Here is a 23,296-nt window from a genome sequence, read left to right as displayed (position 1 = left end):
AAAGGCAATTTATAAAGCAAGCAGCTTCATTCTTTATAAAGGAAGTAGGTCGTAGTGAGGAGGGGACCCGTAGTGAGGAGGTGACCAGTCTCTTCTACCATCCTACAGTGAGAAGATTAGAGGAAATGGCCTTTAGCTGAGATGGGAGAATCAGATCAGGAATTACAAAATTGGTTTTCACCGTTTCAGGCACTGGAATAGATTTCTAGAGAGGTGATGGAGTTGTGACCCCTGAAATGAGTGCTTACTGCTTTTCACAGTTTCAGGCACTGGAATAGGTTTCTAGAGAGGTGATTGAGTCGTGCCCCCTGGAGTGCTTAAAAGGTGCTGGGTCACACGGTTTAGTGGTTGCAGCGGTAATGCTGGACTGATGGTTGGATTGGATGATCTTGGAGGTCTCCTCTATGATTCTGTGCTTCCTTACATTCCCTCTGCGCAGCAAGGCCAGGTAGGGCACACAGCAGCCACACACTCGAGCCCTTGGGTGGGCTGTGCGGGCGGCGGGACCCGGACCCGGACCCGGACCCGCAGCAGCAGCAGCAGCATGAGCAGCTGCAGCAGCCACAACGTGCTCCGGCCGCCGGGCCGCACGGAGGCGGAGCTCCGCCTTGTGCCAGGGGCGGTCCGAGCTATGGCCCGGCCCCCGAGCGGCACTAACGCTACGGACGCCGCAGCGGAGCCCGGCGCGGCAGTGGAGCTGCTGCGGGTGAGCGGGCGCGGGGCCGCGGCAGGCGGGAGCGGAAGGCCGGGGAGCGGGAAGGGAGGCGAGGACGGCGGGAGGCGAGGACGGAGGGAGGCGGTGACAGCAGGAGGCGAGGACGGAGGGAGGCGGCGCGGGAGCGGCGGCGCAGGGGCCCTGGCGGCGCACGGGGCCGCGCCGCATGCGGCAGTGCCCGCGACCTTGGTGGGCTCCTGAGGCGGCGCGGGGCGGACGTGCCCGCGGCCGGCCGCTATCGCCCGCGCCGCTTATCTGGCACTCCGCAGCTCGGCCCTGCTGGCGATACCGGAGCCACCCAGCCCCGCGGGGCGGCTGCTCAGGCGTGCTCGCTTTTCTCTCTTTTTCTTCTCTTTGCCGTATTTCTGCCGTATTGGGGCCTGGCTGGAGGGGCTCGGGGAGGCACCGCGCACCCGGCCAGCATCCCTGCGATGCCCGCAGGCCCTTTGTGCTTCCCTGCGTCTTTCCGGGCTTCCTTTTAGCACACCCGCCACATGCTCAGTCCGCTCGTGCCCTGGTGGAGCCTGCGGCCTCAGGCTGTCGCTTGGGAAAGGCTTCTCTAATCTGTCGGGGTTTCACCTCCATGTGTTCTTGCCCTAAATAAAAGGTGAAATAAGCAGTGGCTACTGTTAACCTTTGATCTCCAAATAAAACCTCGCAGAGCTTCCAGGTGTAGAGCTAATCCACGTGCACCTGAAGACCAAAGCCACCTATTAGCAGCAGTGCTTGAGGGCATACTCAGGTTGCTTGCTCCCAACCTCAGCACCTGTCTGGTGCTGTGGTGAGTGACCATTGGTCACTCACTAAATTGCAAACCTTTTTCAGGAAAAAAGGGAGAAGCAAATCAGTTTCAATTTACCTTTCAGATATGTTCGCTGTTTGCAGAGAACTTAGAATTTTAAAAGTTGCTGAAATTATTTTAGAAAGATGCTCTTAGCGATTTTCAGAGATTTTTTCAAGAAATTGCCTTCACAAAGTTGTAGAGAGCATAGCTATCTAGGAGGGATGTTCGTATTAGAAGTGTTTTGTTGGGGTTGGAGTTTGTGCTGCTTTGCCTTATGGCCTTGTGTGACTTCTCTCTTCCAGCTGGACTCCTCCTGTCATTGAGACAGAGCCCAGGAACCTTAGATATCTAGAGTCCATGGTGGCAGTTGAGTAAATGTCGTCTCTTGCCAGCACTCCCTAAATGGAGATGTCCCTGCCATTAATGAGACCCTTGGCTGAACTTAGCTATTGGAGACTGTATTCCGCGTTTATATGCCTGTCAGTATGCCCAGAGTTCAACAGAAAGAGTTGATTGGAGCTTATAATTGCCATGGGAACTTGTAGGTTGCATTCAAGTTTCATGCAGGTTCACTAATGTAGTGATTTACGTGGAAGTATGCACAGAAAATTCCTGGGCAAGCAGTGCACCAGTGGCAGTAGCTGACCTCAGGTGTGTAATGTAGTGGCAGGGGAACAGCCTAACCTTCTTGTATTCTGAACTTCTAGGGCTTTGGTGAAGTTGGTTTGCATTTGTCCAGAAGGCAATGGATCATGCCAGAGCAGCAATCTCTAACTTGGTAAGACATGGTACCCCAACGCTGTTTGTCTCTTGGTGGGCTGACAGTACTGTAGAAGAAAGGTTCAACAACATCTGTGTATGAGATTGTATAATATTATTTTTATGTTTTTCCATGTAGTTCGTTATCTATTTCAACATACATGAATTGTAGAATTGAGTATAGCTATCCTGTGCAACAGGTGGCTGTGTTGATGGACCTGTATGAAAGATATTTGATGAGTAATGAGCTATATTTATTCAAAAAATATCACTACTTATACGTATTGGAGAAGATGATGACTCCAAAGCAGCGTTAGGTGCTGCTGTGTGGGTGGTGAGTCAAATGTCACTGCAAGTAGCTGGCCATGATAAGGAAGTGGCTCAAGCAGTTTGGTGCTCGTGGGTTTATCATTAGCTGCTATCGTGTTTTGGGTCTCTGAGGGCTGTTAAGAAAGGGAGGGGGGGGGCAGGCCTTGAATAAAGTTGCAGAAGGAAGTGCTGCTGAGGAAGCCGTTCAAATGCCTGCTGGGACAATCAACATTTGTTCTATTGTTACTTGGGGGGTGGGAATTCAAGAGTCCAGCTTTTGAAAGCAACCTGTGCTTGAAACAAATGTGCAGGAACTTGTTTGGCCAAGCCTGCTGGTCCTAGAGAGCTTGGATTGTGAAATGACCCAAGGCTAGAACTTAAGAGTGTGGTGGTTTGGTCTCTGAACAAGAATGGAGGATATGGAGGGTTGGGGCATGTCCTCTGTGTGAGGACATGCCCCAGGTGTGAGGGAAGCCAAGCTGTGGAGCAGCTGAGCAGGGAGAGTGTTAGGACAGACTGCAGTTGCCCTTTCTGAAATATTAGCAGGCAGCCACTTCATTGTGGGTCAGAGTGGAACTGCAGGTCTGAAATGACATTGGTTTCTTTTGCCCAAGCAAGCAGATAGCTGGTGTTTTCACTTCCAGTTCTGACATATAGTTTGAGGATGAGCTGCTGATGCTGTAACAGGGCTTGGGTGCTTGTTACCAGCTGCTTCTCCTGTACAGAGGAGAGTGCTGCTCCCAAAGCTATTCCTTTGGCCTTTTTGCCAGTCTCACTCTACTCCCCAGCACAACCATGGCTGCAGGCAATTTCAGCATCTCTAATGGAAGCAGAGTGCTTCTGCCAGTGCCTGGCTATGCTTGGAATTGAGTTAATCTGAGCAGCTGCCTTGTGCATGGGCTGCAGTTCTGTGGGGGGTTGGGCTGTGCCTTGCACCTGTTTTAGAAAAGTGGGCTCCAGACTGGAAGCTCTGCTTGGGCACTGGTAAAAACCTGTCAAACAGTGCCAGTTGTTGGTGGGTGCAAGAGGTGTAGCCTCAGCTTTCTTGTTAGCTGAGGTAGCATAATGCCCAAGGGTCACCTCTCTTCAGTCTAGCTGCTTTGTAATACTACCATATGTGTAATAGTGTAATTTAAGGGTAGCCATAGGGCAGTTTATTACACAATTATCCAAGTGCTGGATGAGAGTATTTACATCAAAGTGGATGTGGCTCAAAGGCCCATGGACGGTTGCTTTCCGTTTCCTCTGTGTTCATCAAAGTGTATATTGTACACATTCAAGTCTGATCTGTGTTCTGCTGATTAAAACCAGGAGTTTCTGCTTGAATCAGCCTCAGCCATAGCGGTCACATGGGAAATGCCTATGCCATTGGCTGATTCATATCTGTAAGACTCCAGGCTAGACTCTGATCAATGTGGCTCCAAACTTGTGCAGGGTAAATGGAATCTAAATGGACTCTGGAGACCCTGAGTGGGTCTGAGTCTTAACTGTGTTTAAAGCATCCATCTTGACTTACTGACAGCCCAAACACTCGCTGCACTGGAGCAGCTGCAGATGGACCAGCAGTGTTTGGGTTGGAGCACAGGTGCAGCTGACTGCAGGCTGGTGTAGCCAGCTCTTCCATCTCCTGACTGCCTTTCCACACAGTTTAGTGGCGAGCCAACATCATACACACGCTTCAGCATTGCCCGGCAAACGGATGGAGACAACAGCCACGTGGAGATGAACCTGGCTGCTGATGAGGAGGAAGGAGGGGAAATTGGGAGACCAGAGCACCTGCATGCCAGCATGCCTCCTCCACGCAGGAATGGCAGGAACCTCTGCTTCATAATCATGGCAGCTGTCCTCCTCCTTTTGATTGGTAAGGAGGGGTGAGAGGCAACTGTATGAAGTGGACTCCAGTATTGAATGTAATTTGAGGTTGTTAAATTTTAATCTATTGTTTTGGGAGGTAATTCAACAACTGGGATCTAGGCCACAGCCTCTTGTTGCTAAGTATGTCTAGATCAGACTTATGGTGCAGCACTGGCACAAAGAATTGTGGGGTTTGATTGTGGAGAACTGTGACTTAGCTGAAGGGAAGACTGGTCCATTTTGAAGTTTTGGTTTTCCCTCCATTAACTCCTAACACTTCTGTAGAGATATGGATCAACAGATGAGTAAAGCCTTTGGTACTTGTCTCTTAAGGTTTTAACAATGCCATTGGCCTAAAGTGAGCATTTTCCTTCCCAAGTGGTGTTGGAGGGACTCTGCCAAGTGCAAGATCAGATTTACAGTGCTCCTTAAAACATGCCAACTCAGGCAAAATGTCAGGCTGCGTATTTGTCTGTCCTGGGTAAGCCAGCTCATCAAAAATGGTGAGAGCAGAGATGTATCTCAACCCTGAAGCTGTGTGGTGGGGTTTAGTCATCTTCTTGCAGCACAAAGAAATACCTGTTCTGTCCACAGGATTTCTCATCGGCTACTTGAGTTATCGTGGACGAATGCAGAGGGTTAACAGGTGTCTGGATGGAAGTGGCAACTGTGAGATGACTCCTACTGCATCCTACTTCTCAGATGATGGAACAGAGGAAGAAGAGGCTCCTGGACCACGTATCTTATACTGGCCTGAAGTCAGAAAAATGTTGTCATCTAAACTGTCAGCTGCACATCTTGAGGCCAACCTGAGGTAACAGTTCCAGAAAGTTTATCTAGAGCTTTGAGAGAGGCACAGCCTGTGAGCTGTGAACTTGGGCTCACTTTGAGAATAAAGGCTTATGTAAGGTGTCATGTTTTAAACTTGGGCTTAAATGGCTTTGCAGGCTGCAGTGCAGCCTGGTGCTGTAGCCTAAGCTACATGTATGTCTGTTACCTCCAGGCAAAGAGAAGGTAAGAATTCTTTTGAAGCTGGCAAGGTTGAAGATGAGAGCACTGCCAGCTATATTCATGACCAGTTCACCAGCTTCCTCTTGGATGACGTGTGGAACGATGAGCACTACGTTAGGCTGCCAGATAAAGGCAGGTACGTTAAAGAAGAGATGCACATCTCGTCCTTATAGCATGGATACCTGTAGTCTTGAGCAAATGTGTGATATCTGTTTAAAATTATGTGAAAATTGTGAGGCAGTTACCAGTCTGCAAACAAACCTCAATCTAGCCAAGCAGTAACTGCTCCTGCCTCTTCTCAGGCTTTCTAAATCCAGAGGGTCTGGAAGCAGCACTGTGGATGTTTCCTGGGACAGCTGTTTCCTCCAAGTATGCTTAGGAAGTGGAGAGAAAAGAAACTTGAGTGAAAACTCAGCTGAAAGGCAGATTCCCTGTGTCTAAAACTGCTGCCACAGGTGACTGTCTTGTCACCCAGACAGGGCTGCTCACCTGGCAGTGGCTCCTCCAGTAGCTCAGGACAGTGTCAACAGGCGTTGTGTTGTCTGACAGCTCACTCCCTCGTGTCTCACTTGCCCTTTTTTGTCAGGGGAAATGAGTTTGCCTAGCTTCTTTTAGGTGGTAACTGAGAGACTGGGAAGCAGATATTCTTTCTGCTACTTCTCTTAGAAATCAGCCTTCATTAATATCTCTGACCAGCTCCAGAGATTTTTGCATGGATGAGTTTGCCTGTTTCGGGTTCCATTGGCATCATCAGAATTGTTAGAGCACAGACTGAATACAGTCACAATGCTGAGCTAATTAAATTCTTGTGTGAAAGAGTATAACGCTGTCTCTCTACATTTAACAGTAGCAAGAACCAAGTGTTCATTATAGAAGATGATCAAGAAGAGTTGGAGAGTCCTGATGCATACGTGGCATACAGCAAGAGTGGCACAGTTACTGTACGTGACACCAGAAGAATCCTGGGAATGTGTCTGTACACTTAAGAAATAAGTCCCTTTAAGATAGGGAGTGCATAAAGCCCTCCTCAGTTAAGAGGGCTGGGCGGGGTGGTCATTGTGGGGAGAGAGAGGAATGGGCCCTCTTAGTATTCTTACTGCAGCAAGATGCAGGAATAACTTTAAATTCCCTGCTGGAATCCAGACAAGAACCTTGGCAGAAATGCTGCTCCAGCAGGTGTCTTGCACTGGATCAGTTTACATTGCTGAGCTTAAGCTCCCTACTGTTACAGTGACTCTGTAGGCTGTTTCAGGTATCTTACTGACTTAAGACTGCTGCAGTCATAACCACTGTTTCTATTGCAGGGCAAACCCATCTATGTGAACTATGGACGGAAAGAAGATTTTCAGAAGATACGAAATATGCATGTTTCAATGAATGGAGCTATAATCATCTTCAGAGCTGGAAAAATAACACTTGCTGAGAAGGTAAGCAGTGTGTGCCCCAAAGCCTGGCTAGAGCTGGCAACAGGAAGCTATGCTTCCTACTCATTGAGGTGCAGAGGTATGTCTTCTTTAGGTCTGTAGAGCTCATGTATGTAGGATTGTTCTGCAGGCCTGGTCTTGCTTGTTTGCACTAAAGCTCCACGTGCAGGTCTGGACACTGAGACTGAGCAGAGCTTTTTACTGTTCATGGTGCAATTCTTCTTGGCCTCGGGCAGTTTGCTGGAACCACCAGGCCTCTGGAGTGGTGGGGCTGGGAGGCAGCCTGGGAGCAGAGCTGGGTAATATCACTAGATACAGCCATAATGCTGCTAGAAGCACGACAGCCTTTCCTCCAGGTCACCTCTTGCTGCTGTAGCCAGTTACTTTCAAAGCTTGGCTGCAATGTGTCACTTGAGCCCTTGCTGACTGTTCTTGGACCTCATAGCAGTGCTGGTACTGTGTCCAGCTGGTGGCCATGCATGCTGCTGTAGTGTTTCCTCTGTAGAAAGCAGAACCAAATAACTAAGCAGGCTGAAGGATCCAAGTGTTTCTGTATGCAAGCCTGTTCCATATCTGACCCAGAGCTGCCCCTCAAATGGGTGCTCCTGGGAGGGCTGGGGCACAGGACCCTTTGCAGTTGGACTCAGCCTTGTCTGCAGGCATCTGAGACAGGCAGGGCCAGAAAGTGTTTCCAAAAAATGTGGTCACTGGTTTTCCAATCCCATTCCCACTTTCCAAACTGGTGTCTAGCTATAAAAGAGTGTTTGTACCAGTGCTGGGTTGTAGGTGTGTTAAAATGCTGGCTAGTCTACTCTGCCACCATTTTCCATGTGATGATGAGCTTCCAGTGGCTGCTTGTCTTGAGACTAACCTCATCTTGGGAAAACAGATGGAGCATAATCCAAATTAAATAATATTAAATTTTAAGCTGCTCCAAGGAGCAAGTATGAGCTGAAAGAATAATAGACTGAGACACTGTGGTGTGTCCCAACTGTTCCAAAGGATGGTAGACAGTTTCCCTGGAGTAGGGCTGAGCTGCTAGGATTCAGCTGCCTTGTGGATCTGTCAGGTAGCTGTTAAAATCTGATGTGGAGTTGGGCACTGAGAGGCACAACCCTTCACACCACTGCTCCGTGTTCTTGCCTGGACTGCCCTTGCTCGCAGTGCAGATGTGCACCTAATGTTTCTCTTTGCTGCAGGTTGCAAATGCCAGAAAGGAAGGAGCAGTTGGTGCCCTGATGTACCTGGGCCCCTCAAAGGACAAGAAGGCAGATTCGTATGCCCCCTTTGGACATGTGAGTATGTAACTGGTTCCCCTGTTTGTTCTTGAGAACCTTTCTGGCTGGGGGCTGCAGCCTGGGGCAGTCCCACAGTGCCCTTGTGTAGATGAAAACTGCTGGACTCCAGTGAGACTTGAGGACTCTCCTTGCTCTTCACAGGCTCACCTTGGAACTGGAGACCCTTTTACCCCAGGCTTCCCTTCTTTCAACCACACCCAGTTCCCACCAGTGGAATCTTCTGGACTACCTCAAATTCCTGTTCAAACTATCTCCAGAGAATCAGCAGCCAAACTGTTTGGGTAAGTGTTTCTGCTGTCTTGCAGGCTGAGGTGCTGTGGCCTCTTGCCAGGAGTGAGGATGGCGTGAGGTGCTGTTAGACAGAGCTCTCTGCTGTGTGTAGCCATGTTCTGGAACTGGCTGGAGAAGAGTCACTTGTGTCCATGTCTTGTGTCTTGAACTTAATCTAGTGTTGGATTCCTCTTGGCCTCTGCATTCTACCCCTCCCTGCATAATTAGTGGTACAGAACTGCAAACTCTCTCCGAGGCAGGCCCTGAACAAGGTTGCACCTGCAGTTGCAGGTGTGCATTTTTCACACAATAGCTTAAAGAGGTTAGAGCTGGATAATGAGTTCAAAGGATCTTCCTTTTTCTTTCAGCAAAATGGATGGAGAAAAATGCCTTGAGGAGTGGACAGCTGATATCATGGGATGTAAGGTGACAGTGAGCAGCAGCAGCAAGATGACAGTGAAACTGGCTGTGAACAACGTTATGGTGGATAGGAAGATTCTGAACATCTTTGGTGTTATCAAGGGATTTGAAGAACCAGGTAACAGCAGCTGCATTGTGGCTCAGTCTTGAGAGGAACCCTTCCTCTTCTGTGGTCCTTGGAATGGGACAGCTGCTCCCAGACAGATGACAGTTTTTTCTCTGCAGAACCAAGGCCCTCCCCTGAGCATCAAAGAGAAATCTGAACTGTGCTGCCAAGGAAAGGCTAATGAAAGCACTCAGTGTGCCAGATTCAGGGATCAGACTGCAGACTCTCTTCCTAGTACAGAAGCTGAAAGCTGCTCTTCTCATAAATGGTATTTGCAATCTGAAGCTTGCAGCTCAGGTCTTGATCTTGTCTCCTTTACAGATCGGTACGTTGTGCTCGGAGCCCAGAGAGATTCCTGGGGGCCAGGAGTAGCCAAGGCTGGAGTTGGCACTGCCATCTTGTTGGAACTTGCCCGTGTAATTTCAGACATGGTGAAAAATGGTAAATATTTGTGAACAAAAGCATGAGGGTGGGAGGTGATGCAGGTCTAGCTCTGTTTGTGTTAACACTGGAGAGCCCAGTTGCAAAACAGTCCTTTAGAAGGTGTAAGGAATTTGACAAAGCTCCCTGAGAAGCTGTTACTTCTCCAATACAACTTGTCTGCAATGAGCATTCACTTCCAAGGGACTGCCTGCCTGTTTCTGGTATGGCTCAATTACCAGTGTGTCCTTGGATAACGCAGGACGCAAACTTTAAACTTGAGCTCTCTGTTGGACAGCCAGGCCCAAAGTGGGAAAACTCTGAAGTGTCTGACCAGCTGGAGTAATGGGGACTGCATGGTGGCAGATAGTGTGAGCACACTTGTCTCCAGGGTCAATTTTGGGCTCAGGCAGCTAAACAAAACAGAGTGGAAATGCAGACAGCATTGTTCTCCTGCACAATTCTGCAGCATGTGGGGGCAGGGTACAGTCTCTATGCAGTGTGCACATTTCTCTGCAGCAGCGCTGTCTGAGGAGCAGGCAATTCATCATCCCAGGCCCGCAGTGCTAATCTGCATCTCCATGGGGAAAGGGCAGACCTCTCAGTCTCTCTCTCTTTGCAGATGACTACAAACTACGGCGCAGCATTATCTTTGCTAGCTGGAGCGCAGGAGAGTACGGAGCTGTGGGTGCTACCGAGTGGTTGGAGGTATTGGTTGTTTAATAGAGTTCTGCAGGACGGCTGTGCAGTTGTTCCTGTGGATTACACATCCTGGTGTTGGACTGCAACTGCTCATTATTAAAATACTTCTTTTGTTCTAGGGGTACTCCACCACGCTTCATGCCAAAGCCTTCACTTACATCAACTTGGATACTGCAGTCCTGGGTAACCTGCTACTCTTTCAAGTACTTCTTGAAATCGGGTGGGACCAGAATAGCTTGAACAGACATCCTTTAACCTCTAGGAATGGGGGCTGTGCCAAGAGGTGGCTGGTGGGTGTTTGGCTGGAGATTGGCATGACTTCATTTATTCTCCTGCTGTCATTGAAGCTGGGAGGCTGGGACAGCCTAAGTCATGAGGAATCAACTCTGCCAAATCCCAGTAGACTGTCCTGTGTCTGTTGAAGGTCCTTTGGCAAATGTAGTTGTAGATCAGGGGTGGGCTGCTCTAGCAGTAGTGGTTGATTGTGCCAGTATGTCCAATACCCTTTCATTTTTTGCAGGCTCCAGAGACATTAAGATTTCTGCTAGCCCATTGCTGTACTCATTGCTGGAGACAACTATGAAGAGGGTGAGTTAAAGGGCATTGATCTTATCAATGAAGACTGGTTTTAAGGAGGAACTAAAAGCAGACAGAGCTGTGCTGGGTCACTTTGCCCATTTGACAGGAGAAAGACCCACTTAGGAGAAAAACCTGGGATTCTGAAGGGGCCTTGTCTGAAATCATCTGGGCTCTGGGAATTGCAGTTCAGAATACAGAATCTAAAATTGGCAAATGCCACAGTTCAGTGGCAGATGTGCTAGTGTGGAGACAGGTCAGGGGAGCACGCCTGACTCTGACATCTGCACAGCAGTGTAAGCTCCACGATGGAGCTGGAAGCCCAAGCAGAGGTGAGAACAAGTGCAGTGACTGTCATCTCTGTGCAGGTAAAGGACCCCGCAAGTAATTCAGGATACCTGTATGACAGAGTTGACCCTGACTGGATAAAGAAAGTGTAAGTATTGTCATCCATCTCTCTGGGAGAGCAGATCTCCATAAAGGAGCAAACAGTATGGATTTTGCTGGAGTGTAATACTGCTGTCTGGGGTGGGTTCCACCTTCTGATGTGGGGTCAGGCAAGTGTGAACAGTACAGTACTAACTGTGCTGCCCCAAGCTGGCTGAGGCAGCCCAGACTCCTTCCTGCAGGACAGGAACAGCCTTGTACCAAGTCCAGTGGCAGGGAATGGACAAATAGGACCAGGGATTTGGTTGGGACTCCTTCAGTCTTGTCTAGAGTTCTGTTGGTTCAGAGCTTCAATTGTAGAGCTTGTAGCTTTTCTCCTGGGGTGCCCAAACCAGTTGGTAACTATTCAGTGCTTATTTTCTGCAGCGTTCCCCTTGATCTGGATAATGCAGCATTCCCTTTTCTGGCCTACTCAGGAATCCCAGTGGTTTCCTTTGGTTTCTACAATGTAAGTAATGTGTGCTTGCCTGGCGTGCTCATTCCAAGCGGAGTGCTGTAAGAATATCTGCTCTCCAGGATGGCAGGGCAAAAGGTGCTGTCCAAGCTCAATGTCTTTGCAAGAGCCTCTCAGAGGGAGGAGGTGCAGCCTCTGGACCTGGTGGCTGTGGCAGTGCTTGATGTCAAGGCTGCTCGTGGGACAAGGCTGGCTTACATCTCTGTTCCAAAGTACTGAATACTTGCAGGTTTTTGGGGAGAGGGGTCACTTGCTTTTCTGGAGGCTCAGATGTCAATGAATCAGAAGCTAAAAGCAATAGAAAGATGTCAGGCTGTTGCTGGACAGTGAAAGACTGTTCTACAGCCTGCTGGTCAGCAAGCAGAGGGCATTGTGGGAGCAATATCACTGCCCTGAGCAAATGCTTACCTCAGACTGTTCCAGTCTGCTGCTACAGCTGGGGGGTAACATCAGCCCAGCACCCTGCCCTCTTATGGCAGGTGTGCAGCTGGGAGTCTTAGTGGTAGCAGCTCACTCTCTCAGGAATGCTTGGGGTTTGTTAGTGTCTGAGTTGTTTCACAAAAAACCCTGAGTTATCCTGACAGGAAAGGTTGGAGGGTGCTGCAAGCACATAGCAGACCGGGTGGTGAGATTTGCCCACCTGCACTTCTGCAGTGAACTCTGAGGGGATAAAGGTCTGTGTGTCTTCGGGTCTAAGTAACAAGCAGAACATCCTGCTGGTAACTGGAAGCTGTCAGGGATGAGATAAAAGAGCTCCATTCCCTTCCCAGTGCTTTGGAGTTTTGCCACTTGAGCCTTTGCTCCTTAGCAGCACAGGGAGATGGGATGTGGTGGAGTTAACAAGTATAACCTTTGGTGGGGGATGAGAGAAGTCTAACTGGAAAAGCATTCTTGGCTAACTTCAATACCTTCTTTCTTGCAGGAAGGTGAAGAGTATGCCTTTTTGGGCACTACTGAGGACACTTTGGATAACCTGAAAGAGAAGACTAAAATGTTGTATCCTCTCATGCGTACTGCTGCAGAAGTTGCTGGACAAATAGCTCTCAGGCTGACCCATGACCATGAGCTCTTCCTGGACTTTGATAGATACAGTGATGAATTGCTGTCATTCCAGGAGAAGCTTTGGCGCTTCAATGCCAATGTGAAGGTTAGAAGGACTCTGAGTTCACCAAATCCCTGATGATTATGGGGCCATGTGCTAATAAGGTCCTGTGCCAGTGGATATAGCAGGATGGACACCTTTTCCTTTTAGACAGAAAAGGGTAGCGAAGTGTGACCAGAATCAATGTTCCTTATAGAGCAGTGCAGGCAGACTAGCTGTGGCAGACAGATTTAGCTGATCTGGATGCCATGAGCTCTTGAGGAAATGGATGTGAACAGTTTCTTCTCTGGTTATCATTCACAGCATAGTGCAGCTTTCCATCTCATTTGCACCTTTGCTGAAAATCTACAAGAAACTGGGTAGGGAGTGACCTCAGAAGAGCCTGCCAGGAACTTGTTCTGCTACTTGGCTAAACAGCCAGAAAAAAAAAACCCAACACTTTCTTTTGGTAAGAGAGCAGCAAAAGAAGAAAATCAGGTTTGCTAACAGCTCCTCCCTTGCAGGAACTGGGGCTGACCTTGAACTGGCTGTATTTTGCCCGTGGAGACTTCCAGCGAGCTGCAGATACACTGAGAAGAGACATCGAAAACAGTGACAGGGAAAACAGGATTGTCCGCAGAGCCCTGAATGACAGGATGATGAAGGTGGGTATCTTCAACTGGTTTTTCCTTCCTTCACAAAGGAAGAGAGTGCTGGCTGGGATGGGCCTTTCCCTAAGGGGCCATGGGCACTGTGCAGACTGTTGTCTCTTCCACTTGGCTTAGTGGCAACATAATGGCTTGCTCATGAGAGAGGGTCTGGCCCTTGAAGAGCCGCTGTGGGAAAGGGCTGAATGGGGATCAGGGGTTGGAAGCTTGTGTTGGTGCAGATCAGGAAAGAAAAACTTGGGAGGTGAGAGTATAACCCTATATTTGCACCTTTACTCAGGTGGAATACGACTTCCTGTCTCCATACCTCTCACCAAAAGATGCTCCCTTCCGCCACATCTTCTTCGGCAGAGGCAGCCACACCCTGCGGAGTCTGCTGGAGAACCTGGAGCAGCTGGCAGTCAACAAGACCAGCGTGGATGTGAACGAGCTGAAAGAGCAGCTGGCCCTGGTGACCTGGACCATTAAAGGGGCTGCCAATGCTTTAGTGGGCGATATCTGGAATACAGACAACGAAATCTAGACACAGCAAACACCTGGATTACCCATCTAAGGTACAGGAGAGCTCTGTGCTCTCACAGGGAGCACAGCTTCCTTCCTGGCCCCAGTCCCAGCAAAGGGCCTTGTTGTGTAGATCTAGTTCCACCTGTAGCAACACACACAAACTCCCTGTACCTCAGATTAGGCATTGGCATTTTAAATGGCAGCTTCTTGCAGATTTCCAGTACCTTATATATTGTAAAACCTAACCAAACCCCCTGAAACCTAAGTGAAACCCACTCCCTAACATGGCATTACTTTCCTGTAGATATTCTGGCAACAAAATGTTTTTGACCAAAGTTGAGCATAAAATTTAAATCTCACCTTGGAGGCAGTTTTAAAGCAGTACTAAGATTACCATGAAGTTTCCTCTGACCAGGCTCCCACCTAACCATAGTCCAAACCGGTCATATACAGCTGCTCCAGTGTACTTAAAAACTAAGAGCTCAGGTGTTTCCTGAACTGGTACCTTGAGTGGGGAGGTACCTCATCTGTTCAAGCTTTTAATTGTTGGCCACCTAAACCTAGTGACAAAACAGAATGGATTCCTCTGAACATTTGTAACAAGGATCCCTTCTCTGGCAGGAAGCTGCAGGGAGCTGCAGTTCAAAAATTAAACAATGTAGTAATAGCCCACAAGTGCTGGATTATCAGCAAGCTCTCAAGTGCCCGCCTGCCTTTACTCAATAGCAGGGTCCCAGTGACATCTTGCAGGCTTGCTTCTGCCAAGGCAGGTATCAGTTCCCAGGGAAAATGACCCAAAGATTATCCAATGTCCCCTTGATATCCTCAGCTGGCACCTCAGTAAGTCCTGCAGCATTGAGAAATGTCTTTAGGCTGGCACTTCAGACCTTGCTGCTCAGGGGCCTTGTGTGAAATTGAGTCTCTTGCTGGCCAAACTCTGTTTGACTGGTGTCATTTTGCAGGTTGGCTCTTGTTTGGCACTGAGATATTTATTTCTTTATTTATTTATCAGTGACAGTGTTCACTATAAATGGTGTGGTTTTTTTATAGAAGATAATTATCGGAAGCAGTGCCTTCCATAATTATGACAGTTATACTGTCGTTTTTGAATAAAGCAGCATCTGCTATTACAATCAAACATGATACTGGAACTTTGCATTTAAAATAATCAAAACAAGACCTTCAAAAAGTTTTGGAAAACTAGCAATTAAGCTTTCTGTGGCGAAAACACCCCTCTGGAAGAAACTTGAAGGTGCAAACCTGGTAGTGAGTCTCTGGGTTGCACTCCAAAGTAATCCTTGAAATGCTGAAAACCTGGGTGGAAATTCCAATACTAGAAATTAGTCTTCCTTGCAGGGCCTGTGCCCCTCTGTGGGCTTCAGACTTCTTTCTGCTCCCCTTTCTGGATGCCATGTGCTCTCACAGGGAGCACAGCTTCCTTCCTGGCCCTGGTCCCAGCAGAGGGCCTTGCCACAGGTGGAACTAAGGCCAGCCCTAGTTCCACCTGTGGCAACACACAGAAACTCCCTCTACATCAGATTAGGCATTGGCACGATTTTTAAATGGCAGCTTCCTGCAAACTTCCAGTACCTTATGTATCATGAAACCTAACTGACATTATCGGGGGCAGTGTCTCCCATAATGTGTAAAGAACAAGGTAGTTTTTGCCTACCACAGTGTTATATCGGAGGCAGTGACCTCCATATGTTGCACTATGGGTGTACGTAATTATCGGGGACAGTGTTTCCCATAATTGTTCTATGCTTATCACGCAATGTCATCTGCGAAGCTTGATGGTTAGTATCTAACATGGATTAATTTCCTGCAGTCCTATTTTTTCACTCTCCTGTGGTGATGCAGATACAATCTTCAGTCTGTTATGTACATCCTTAGACACTTCCTTCTCCATAGGCTGAACTGTTTCAAATAGCTGTGCTGTCTTGAATTGGCTTCCTGCCTTCAGTCACGAGAGTGGTGCTTGAGTGTTTAGTGGAAACTAGGCTAGTTAGACTGTGTGCTCTGTGGTGTTGTAAACTTCCTTCAAATCAGTTACAAAGACCTGAGGAATTAAAGGTGAATGCAGGGCTTGGGGCTGACAGCTGTCTGGAGAGCTCTGGTCACTGCTCTGGATGGGTGCATGTAACACTTTGAGAGGTTGGCCTGCTGTGGCACCGGGAGGGTGCTGGTGTGTGTGCATGGGCTGCTCACTCTCCACTTCTGGCTGGAAATTCCAGTCTTGCCCCCTTGGGTGTTGAATGGAGGGAGGAAAGTCAGTGTCAGCTTTCTAATGGTGCCGCTCCGCTGTGTGACCTGAAGCTGAGCACTGCTGATGTGTGACACCTGCTAAACTGCGCTGCCTGTTCCCAGGGGCTGTTGCCAGCCCTGTACTTTGCAGTTTGATCTGGCATTTAAACCTAACCCACAGCTTAGTTTTAACCTAAACCCTGCAGTTTGATCTGGCATTTAAACCTAACCTGAGCGAGTGACCTGAGCCCCAGCAGTAATCCTTGAGGGAAAGAACACTGTTCAGCTGGAGCTCTGCAAGGAAAGGGCAGGGACTGGCCCCCAGCCTGGTTACTGAGCTCAGCGCTCACCAGCTTGGAGGGCTGGATTTTCATCGGTCTCTAGAAACCTGATGCCCAGGCTTGTGCAACTTGTTGCTCTTCCTTAACTTCTCTTAACTCTAACTTCCTACAGCCCTGTCTTTGTTTGTGTTTTCTCTGACGTGCTAGTTTCTAGTGACATTTCCCTGGATGGCATCTAAGAGCTGCTGTCTGGGAGTCCTCACTGTGGTGTTTGCATGCATCTTGATGTCAAATTTAACCTTGTGCTTTATAGCCAGCAGAGAGAGACAAAAGACAAAGCTTATCTCCTGGCTAGGCAGCACAGCCGTGACTACTGGGATGTTGGGATGCCTTGCTCAGTGCTGGCATCTGACTGCTGTGGGGTGCTAAACTGTTTCTGGATTTATCTGCTGTTTGCTTGAATAAAGTATTTTTGAAGCTTGAACATTCAGCTTCTCTTGTGGGGTTCTGGATTACCTGCTGTCTGCTTTAATAAAAATGTTGAAGCTTGAACATTCACCTTCTCTTGTGACTTCTTGCAAAGCCATGATGCCGTTGTGGCATTGAGGCCATGGGTGAGCTTGGGAGGGAGGCTGTCGTCCCGTTCTCTCAGGGCTGCTGTGTAGCAGCTCCGGTATCACTTAGTTGATGTGCAGTTAGCAAATCTGAACTTCACAGTGCTGCTCAGCTGAGTCCTGCCTTATCACAACTGCAGTAAGGACTCTGGTTATGAGGTGGAGGAGCACAACTGTATGCAAGCCCCCAGACCTCCTCCTCCTTTCATGTCCTACTTCCTGCCTCTCCATCACAGCATTGACTCTGAAAAGCCTGAAATGTATGGGTGAATGATGGGAGAAGGATGAAATGTCAGGTTTCCCCCTGGCTGTGGCCTTGCAGGTCTCTGCTGTTGAAAAGGTGGCTGGAGGGGCCTGTGGGTGGCTGTGTCCCAGGAAGCCAGTGCTTGCTCCAGCCTTGTCCCTGCCCCTCATCATCCTGGAGGTCTCATGGGCCAAGGTAGAGATACAAGTGTGGATACTGCTTAGAGCCCGGGGCAGCTCTGGGAGGGCAAGAGCTGCCTCCTCAGCCCCGGAGGACTGCTCAGGTGAGACCGTATGGGTTTGGGGCTCTGCATTTAAATAAGTTCAGTTTCTCTGTGCTGTCTTTCCCCGTCCCTCATGCTTGTGTCACCTTCTTCTTTACAAACACCGTATCCCTAGACGTTGCACTATTTGGATGAGCGGCAGCTTCTCCAGGATCCGAGCTCGCACTTTATGGGCTGTCCCGGCATAGCTCTGGTCCCTCCTCTTCCCCCGGGGATGATTTACTTGTTGGAAGGACGTCGTTTCCCGCAGCTCCTGCCCGCGCCTGGCAGAGCTCTCTCCCTGCGGTAACTCTGCAAAGTGTCCCGAGAGGCCGGGCCGGGGCTGCGGAAGCCCTGCTGCGGCCGGGCAGCGCCAGCCCCGCCGGGGCAGAGGGAACGGGGAACAGCCCCTTGCAACTCACCTGGGAGCAGGGATTTTGGCAGCGCTGGGCAGCTCGCGTCCCCGGTGCAGCGGATCGGTGCCGGGGCCTGGCGCTGCTCCGCGGTGAGTCTGTCTGTCCGTGCGCCCATCCCCGTGCTCATCCATCCATCCATCCATCCGCTTGTCCGACTGTCCGTCCTCACCCGCGCTGTTACGTAAAGCGGCGGGGCGGCGCCTTTAAGAGCGGGACCGGGGGCGGGCCGGGGGCCGTCCGGGCTCGCGGCGGCGGCGGCAGGAGCAGGCGGGGGGGCAGGAGGGGAGGAAGGGGTGGCGGAGCCGGAGCTCCAGGGGCGCGGCGCGGGGAGGGCTTCCCCAGCGTGCGGGGCCGGGGTGGGGCCCGCACCGCGTGCACCATCCGGGGGCAGGGGGCGAGCGGGGCGCCGGGGGTGCCGGAGGGTGGGGGGTTGAGCCCGGCGGTGCCGGAGGGCGGCGGGGTGGCCCCGGGGGTGCAGGAGCAGGGCGGCTTCACTCGCGGCGTGCAGGAGGCGGGGCTGGGGGCGCTGCCCCGCGGCCAGGAGCTGGTGGCCGGCGGCGGGGAACCGAGGGGCGGCGGGGGGCCGGGCCGGTGGCACTGGGTGCCGCTGGGCGAGCGGACGAGCCTGCAGGAGTGGGGCGAGCGGCCCGGGCTCGTCACCGCCCTCGGCAGCCCCAAGCCGGGCGCGGAGCCGCGGCGGCCCCGGGAGCGGGGGGCGGCGCGGGCGCGGCGGCGGGCGCGGGGCGCGGAGGAGGCGGCGGCGGGCGGCAGCCCCGGGGCGCGGCGGGCGCGGGGCGCGGTGCGAGGGGTGCAGGAGCACGGCCCCAAGGTCCGGCAGGAGCAGGGCCTGGCCCGGCGGGCGCAGCAGGAGCGCGGCGGGGGGCGACGGGACGCGGTGAGCCCCCCGGCCCGCGCCCGCTGGTGGGTGCGGCGGGGCCGGCAGGAGGAGGGAGAGGCCCGGGGTGGAGTGCAGGAGGAGGGCGAGCTCTACCCGGGGGAGCAAGAGCACCCCGGCGGCAACCCCGGCACGCGGACCCCGGCACACCGCCTAAGCCGCAGGAGGTCCGCCCGGGTGTGAGGTCGCACCCCGTGCCCGGTGCCCGCTGCCCCGGGGGTGATCCCAGCCGCGTCCCGGACGTCCCCGGCGTCGATCGTCGCACCCCGCCCCGGCAGGTGTGCGGGCTCGTCTCTCCTGGCATGCCGGCTGTCTGGAGTGCCGCCGTGCCCGTCCTCGCCCTCCGGTGACGCTGCAGACTCGGCGCAGGATGCGGTGGCAGTGGCGGTGAGCGCAGAGGTAAGGAACGAGGCGCGACCCCATGATTTTGGGTGCTGCGAGGGGCAGGGGGTTCAGGGCTTGGCACTGTGCTGCTGCCCGGTTGACAGCGGAGTGTGCCGCTGTGTTGGCATCGTGCCCCGCAGTACTGCGAGCTGCGGTGGTTCCCTCGTGCCCAAGCACTGCGGGACTGCTCAGTCCCGGCCGGCAGCAGGCCCGACCTCCTGCTCTAGCTGCCAGGGCAGAGCAGGCAGCAGGGTCTGGTGTGAGTGGGTGCCTGGTGCCCTTGAACTCTCCTAAACCACAGCGGAAGCTGGGGGAAGGTTTTTTTTTTTTTTTTTTCTGGAGAAAAGGCAGCTTTGCTCTTCCTCTTCCCTGGGCTCGTGGGAGCTGTGGCACTGAACAGAGGATCCTTGTCCTCCGGGGCCAGCCCCGCGCCTCGGGGTGTTGTACTGCGGCTGAAACCCCGAGCAGCAGTGAGGTGCGGGGCGCCTCTGACCACCGGCCCAGCATGCAGCATCGTGGCTGTGTCCAGCTGTGTTGTGGTAATTTTTCTCTGAACAGTCCAGGACCGTTTAGTACACTTTTGGTCTTTGTTGGTTTTGCTTTTTTAAATAAAAGTTTAAAAGTTAAACTTGGTAGGGTGGTGCTGACAGTCCAGACATGGATCCCACCGTGCCAGGAAAATCCTGCTCAGCTTCTCACAGCAAGATTAGATCCCTTGCCCATTCTGAAGCAGCAGCTGGGAAGGAGGTTTGGAGGTGGCCAGAGGAGCCCAGGCAGGGACAGTGTCTCGGCAGCAGTGCTGGGGCTGGGCTGTCTGGGCAGGACAGGCTGAGGCAGAGCCTGGCCCTGGCACTTCCCCACACCCTCACCTCCCTGGAGCCGCTTGGTGCAGCAGGTACACCAGGGTGTCCCGGTGCTGCTGAGCTCTGGCACCAGCTCAACACCTTGCAAAGAGTGTCCCTCTTGCCAGGTGCTGTGGGCTCTGGAGGTTGTGCATTCCCCCCTCTTACTCAGCCATTCATTGAGCTGGCTCAGGGCAAAGCTTTCAACAAAATTTTTGGGCTACGGGCTTTGCAAAAGTCTCCTGAAAACAGGACCTGCCTCGTGAAGTGTCTTTGAGCAGGTCTGCGCTACCCGGCACCTCTTTAGGGAGAGGGTCCAGGACAGACCTGGGTGCTGCACACCTATCCTCAGCTGTGGCCCTGCTCCCACTGCCAGCCCTGAGCCCGCAGGTCCCTGCAGGAAGTGGGGGGGTAGAAGCAGCTTCCCTATCCCCTGTCGGGCCGCGCCAAGGCCTGGGGGTGCGGGGTGGGAGCTGTGCAACCTGTTACCAGCCCCTGGAGCTACCCGAGCCTCCTTAGCCAGGTATTTGTTAGTTCAGGGTGGGGTGTAGTGAGTATGGCTGGGGGGCTGGCGATGCCTTCCTCCTCCTCAGGCAGCTGCCAGCCTGCTGTCCCACTGTGACTCAGCCTCTCCGGGGCAAGGGGGGCCCTCATAAGCAGAGGAGCATCCCCCACAGGACCATGAACTACTGTGGGTTTGTAGCTGAGTCCTAACCAACTGCAGGTTGGACTTGACACCGTGCCTCAGTTTTCCCCCAAGAAGTCCCATCCTGCCCATGGAGCCACCTGGGTTTTGACTTCAGTTGTGTCCATGAGCGATGATAGCTGTCAGGGGCAAAGCATCCTGGGGGGCATTGCCTACTTGTATGGGTTTTGGGGGACAGGAGGAGGTTCTGCTTCATGCACAGACCCTGCCAGGATAGAAAGGACGGGAGAAAGTCTTGTTCCATCCATTTACTGAGCAGCCCTGGGGGAGGGCCAGTTCTCCCACTGCAGCCTGGCTAATTAGGGCGCTGTCAGTTAGTGCTAGTGACTGGCAAATACTGAATGGTCTGGCTAGGATTTTGTGCTGCTCTGATGTTGGGGAACGGTGGGGATTGAGCCTTCATCCCTTCCTTCCAGCTCTAGGGGTCCCAGCTCACCTGCTCCCAGCTCAAAGGGGAGAGAGATGCTGTTGTGTGGGTGGGGCTTTGTGCCAACCTGGCCTGAGACCTGACAAACTCGTTTTGTGCCAGCTGCAGCCTGGCCCAAGGACACATCCTATACTGGGGTGGAGATGGGGGTACTGCTGGCAGCACCCTCAGGGTGGAGGGGCAGGTTTGACCAGGGCTCAGGGTGCATCCTGGTGCCCCCCTTCCCTGGCAGGACTCACTCTCCTGGCGGGTGAGTCCACAAAGGCTCTTCCAACTGCCTTGATAGAGCAGGTCATGACTCTGGATGCAGAGACACTTCCTATACCTTAACCTCCAGGGAGTCTGGGGTGGCCAGATGGGGTGCCAGGCAGGGATGCCCATTCTGGGCTCTGCCACTTTGCCCCAGGGGGACCCTGTGACCGGTGTCACCTGAGCCCAGATGTTTTTCCACCTCACACACTGCGCGGTTCACTGCGACACAGACTGGCACTGCTAAGGGATCCCCACAGTGCTGTCCCTGTGGCCCAGGTGAGATCAGTGTGGGGATCCGGCAGGCACAAACCAGCCTTGCATCGGGGCAGTGACACCAGGGCTCAGTGATGCCAAGCCTGCTGCCATCTCCACCTCCCCAGCAATGAGGGCCAGGGACTGTTGCTTTGCCTGTTTGTCCCCCAAAACACTGCACTGTGACCCTGTCTTGGTGGGAGAGCCTGGGGCTGAGGTGAGGATCAGTCATGGGGTCAGCAATTGCTGCCCATGCCGGCAAGCTGGGAGGTGCAAGACAAGCTAAGCCTGCCCTAGCTCGACCTGTGGATTGGATTTAGCAGAGGAAAGAGGCTTAGGGAGGGGATTGGGGCTGTGCTGGGATGAGGGGGCCCCCCCACGTGCCTGTGTCTTCCCTTCCCACACATCCACTGCTGCAGGCAGGGGCTCAGAGCAGGGGATGCTCTGTGCTGGGGGACAGGATCAGGCCATGGAGCCAGGCTCTGGGAGCCCAGAGATGGCAGCAAGGAGGAACCTGACACCTCGGCCTCCCCGGCCACCCCTGCCACGGGGGTCACCAGCCCTCCGTGCTGGCCCCCCGAGACCTCCTGCTTGCTCCATCCAGCCAACCAAGCAGCATCAGGTGCCAGCACCAAGGGAGGTAAAGCATCCATTGGTATGGGGGTACGTGGAGTGGCACAGTCCAGCGAGGGGCTGGGGACGGTCCCCAGAGAGCTGGGTGGGAGCAGCATCCCACAGGTGGGCAGGATGCAGGCGGAAGCCCTGCCTCTGGTGGGAGCAGGGTGTGTTTGTACGCGTGGATATGTGTGTGTCTGCACACCTGCGCGGTGGCAGCCAGGCTGGGGAGTGTGTCACCACAATTTGGGGCCGCCCTCGGGGCCCTGCCAGGGCTGAACAAGCCAGCCCGGGGTGACGGTGCGGCTGCCCTGCTGTCGCCACAGTCAGTGAGATCACTTCCAGGCGACACAGCTGCCAGGAAGGAGGCAGGAAGGTGGCAGGCAGGCTGTGACACTGAGCAGGGTGATGTGATGGAGGTGAGTGGGGGACCCTATCCCCCTCTGGGAGCTTGTTTTGGGGACCCACCACTTTCTGGGGCCCTCGGTGGGGGGTCGTGGGCATAGGGGATGCTGTGGCACCGGTCCCAGGGATGTGGGGCCAAGTGTGGTGTCCCATAGGGCTGAGGAGTGCCAGTGTCCCCACAGAAGGGAGGGACACCTTGTGTTCAGTGTTACTGTCACACCCTGGAGGGTAGAAGACAGTGCACCCCATCCAGTGGTTAGCATTGTGGTGGGACCCCCCTCAGGGTGGGAATTGTAGGCAGGTGAGTCGAGGCTGGCAGGGCACAATGCCATTTGTCCCCTTGTACGGTACCTAATCATTGTGGTGTCAGCTAAGCTTGGGCAGGCCAGGACGCCGACGTGTGGGGGGGTGTGACCCAAATCCATGCCCAGGGCTGTGGGGACAGGGGCTGTCCCCACTCATCCCCACAGCATCGCCGTCACTGGGCAGGCTGGTGAGGGTTTTGGGGTAGCACAGGGCGGCTGGGTCCGGAGGGAAGGTGGCATAGCACGTGCATCAGTCACCGTCCCGCGGCGTGCCAGCGCGGTGACGCCGGCGGGCCGTGCGCGGGGGCGGCTCGCTGCTCCCACGCCGCAGGCCCGGCCCGCCTCGGCTC

At 52.9% G+C, this 23,296-nt stretch overlaps 4 protein-coding genes across 6 annotated transcripts in view; 2 read left to right on the top strand and 2 right to left on the bottom strand.

Moving 5' to 3' along the window:
* Positions 1-23,296, bottom strand: part of LOC137479915 (uncharacterized) — a 255,481-nt gene that overhangs the window by 176,052 nt on the left and 56,133 nt on the right. The gene's annotated exons all lie outside the window — the stretch shown is intronic.
* TFRC (transferrin receptor) lies at positions 643-16,885 on the top strand. Its single transcript, XM_068200630.1, has 19 exons — positions 643-706; positions 2,207-2,277; positions 4,215-4,428; positions 5,016-5,235; positions 5,425-5,568; positions 6,280-6,373; positions 6,737-6,859; positions 8,056-8,151; positions 8,296-8,435; positions 8,793-8,962; positions 9,272-9,391; positions 9,993-10,078; positions 10,192-10,255; positions 10,593-10,660; positions 11,017-11,084; positions 11,462-11,543; positions 12,472-12,696; positions 13,155-13,295; positions 13,579-16,885. The coding sequence occupies exons 2-19, from the start codon at positions 2,245-2,247 to the stop codon at positions 13,819-13,821; spliced, it is 2,331 nt and encodes a 776-aa protein (XP_068056731.1). The 5' UTR covers positions 643-706; positions 2,207-2,244; the 3' UTR covers positions 13,822-16,885.
* LOC137479614 (uncharacterized) lies at positions 806-19,062 on the bottom strand. The gene is made up of 3 exons (XM_068200078.1): positions 19,024-19,062; positions 17,870-18,911; positions 806-1,311 (listed from the first exon to the last, which is right to left on the bottom strand). The coding sequence occupies exons 1-3, from the start codon at positions 19,060-19,062 to the stop codon at positions 1,214-1,216; spliced, it is 1,179 nt and encodes a 392-aa protein (XP_068056179.1). The 3' UTR covers positions 806-1,213.
* The window catches only part of TNK2 (tyrosine kinase non receptor 2), a 20,780-nt gene continuing 16,166 nt past the window's right edge, over positions 18,683-23,296 (top strand). For 2 of the 3 annotated variants that reach the window (XM_068200628.1, XM_068200629.1), the window contains exon 1: positions 18,683-19,157. Coding sequence is in view for 1 of the 3 variants with exons in the window: in XM_068200626.1 (XP_068056727.1) it covers positions 22,061-22,261 (201 nt within the window). In the remaining 2 variants the exon portion in view is untranslated. Of the gene's footprint in view, positions 19,158-22,058; positions 22,262-23,296 lie in introns of those variants that run through there. The other variant, XM_068200626.1, reaches the window with a different exon arrangement.

Source organism: Anomalospiza imberbis, chromosome 10 (assembly GCF_031753505.1).
Source record: "Anomalospiza imberbis isolate Cuckoo-Finch-1a 21T00152 chromosome 10, ASM3175350v1, whole genome shotgun sequence".
Classification (NCBI taxonomy): Eukaryota; Metazoa; Chordata; class Aves; order Passeriformes; family Viduidae; genus Anomalospiza; species Anomalospiza imberbis.
The sequence above is the reverse complement of the archived record's forward strand: the minus strand, read 5'-3'. Positions and strand labels throughout refer to the sequence as shown.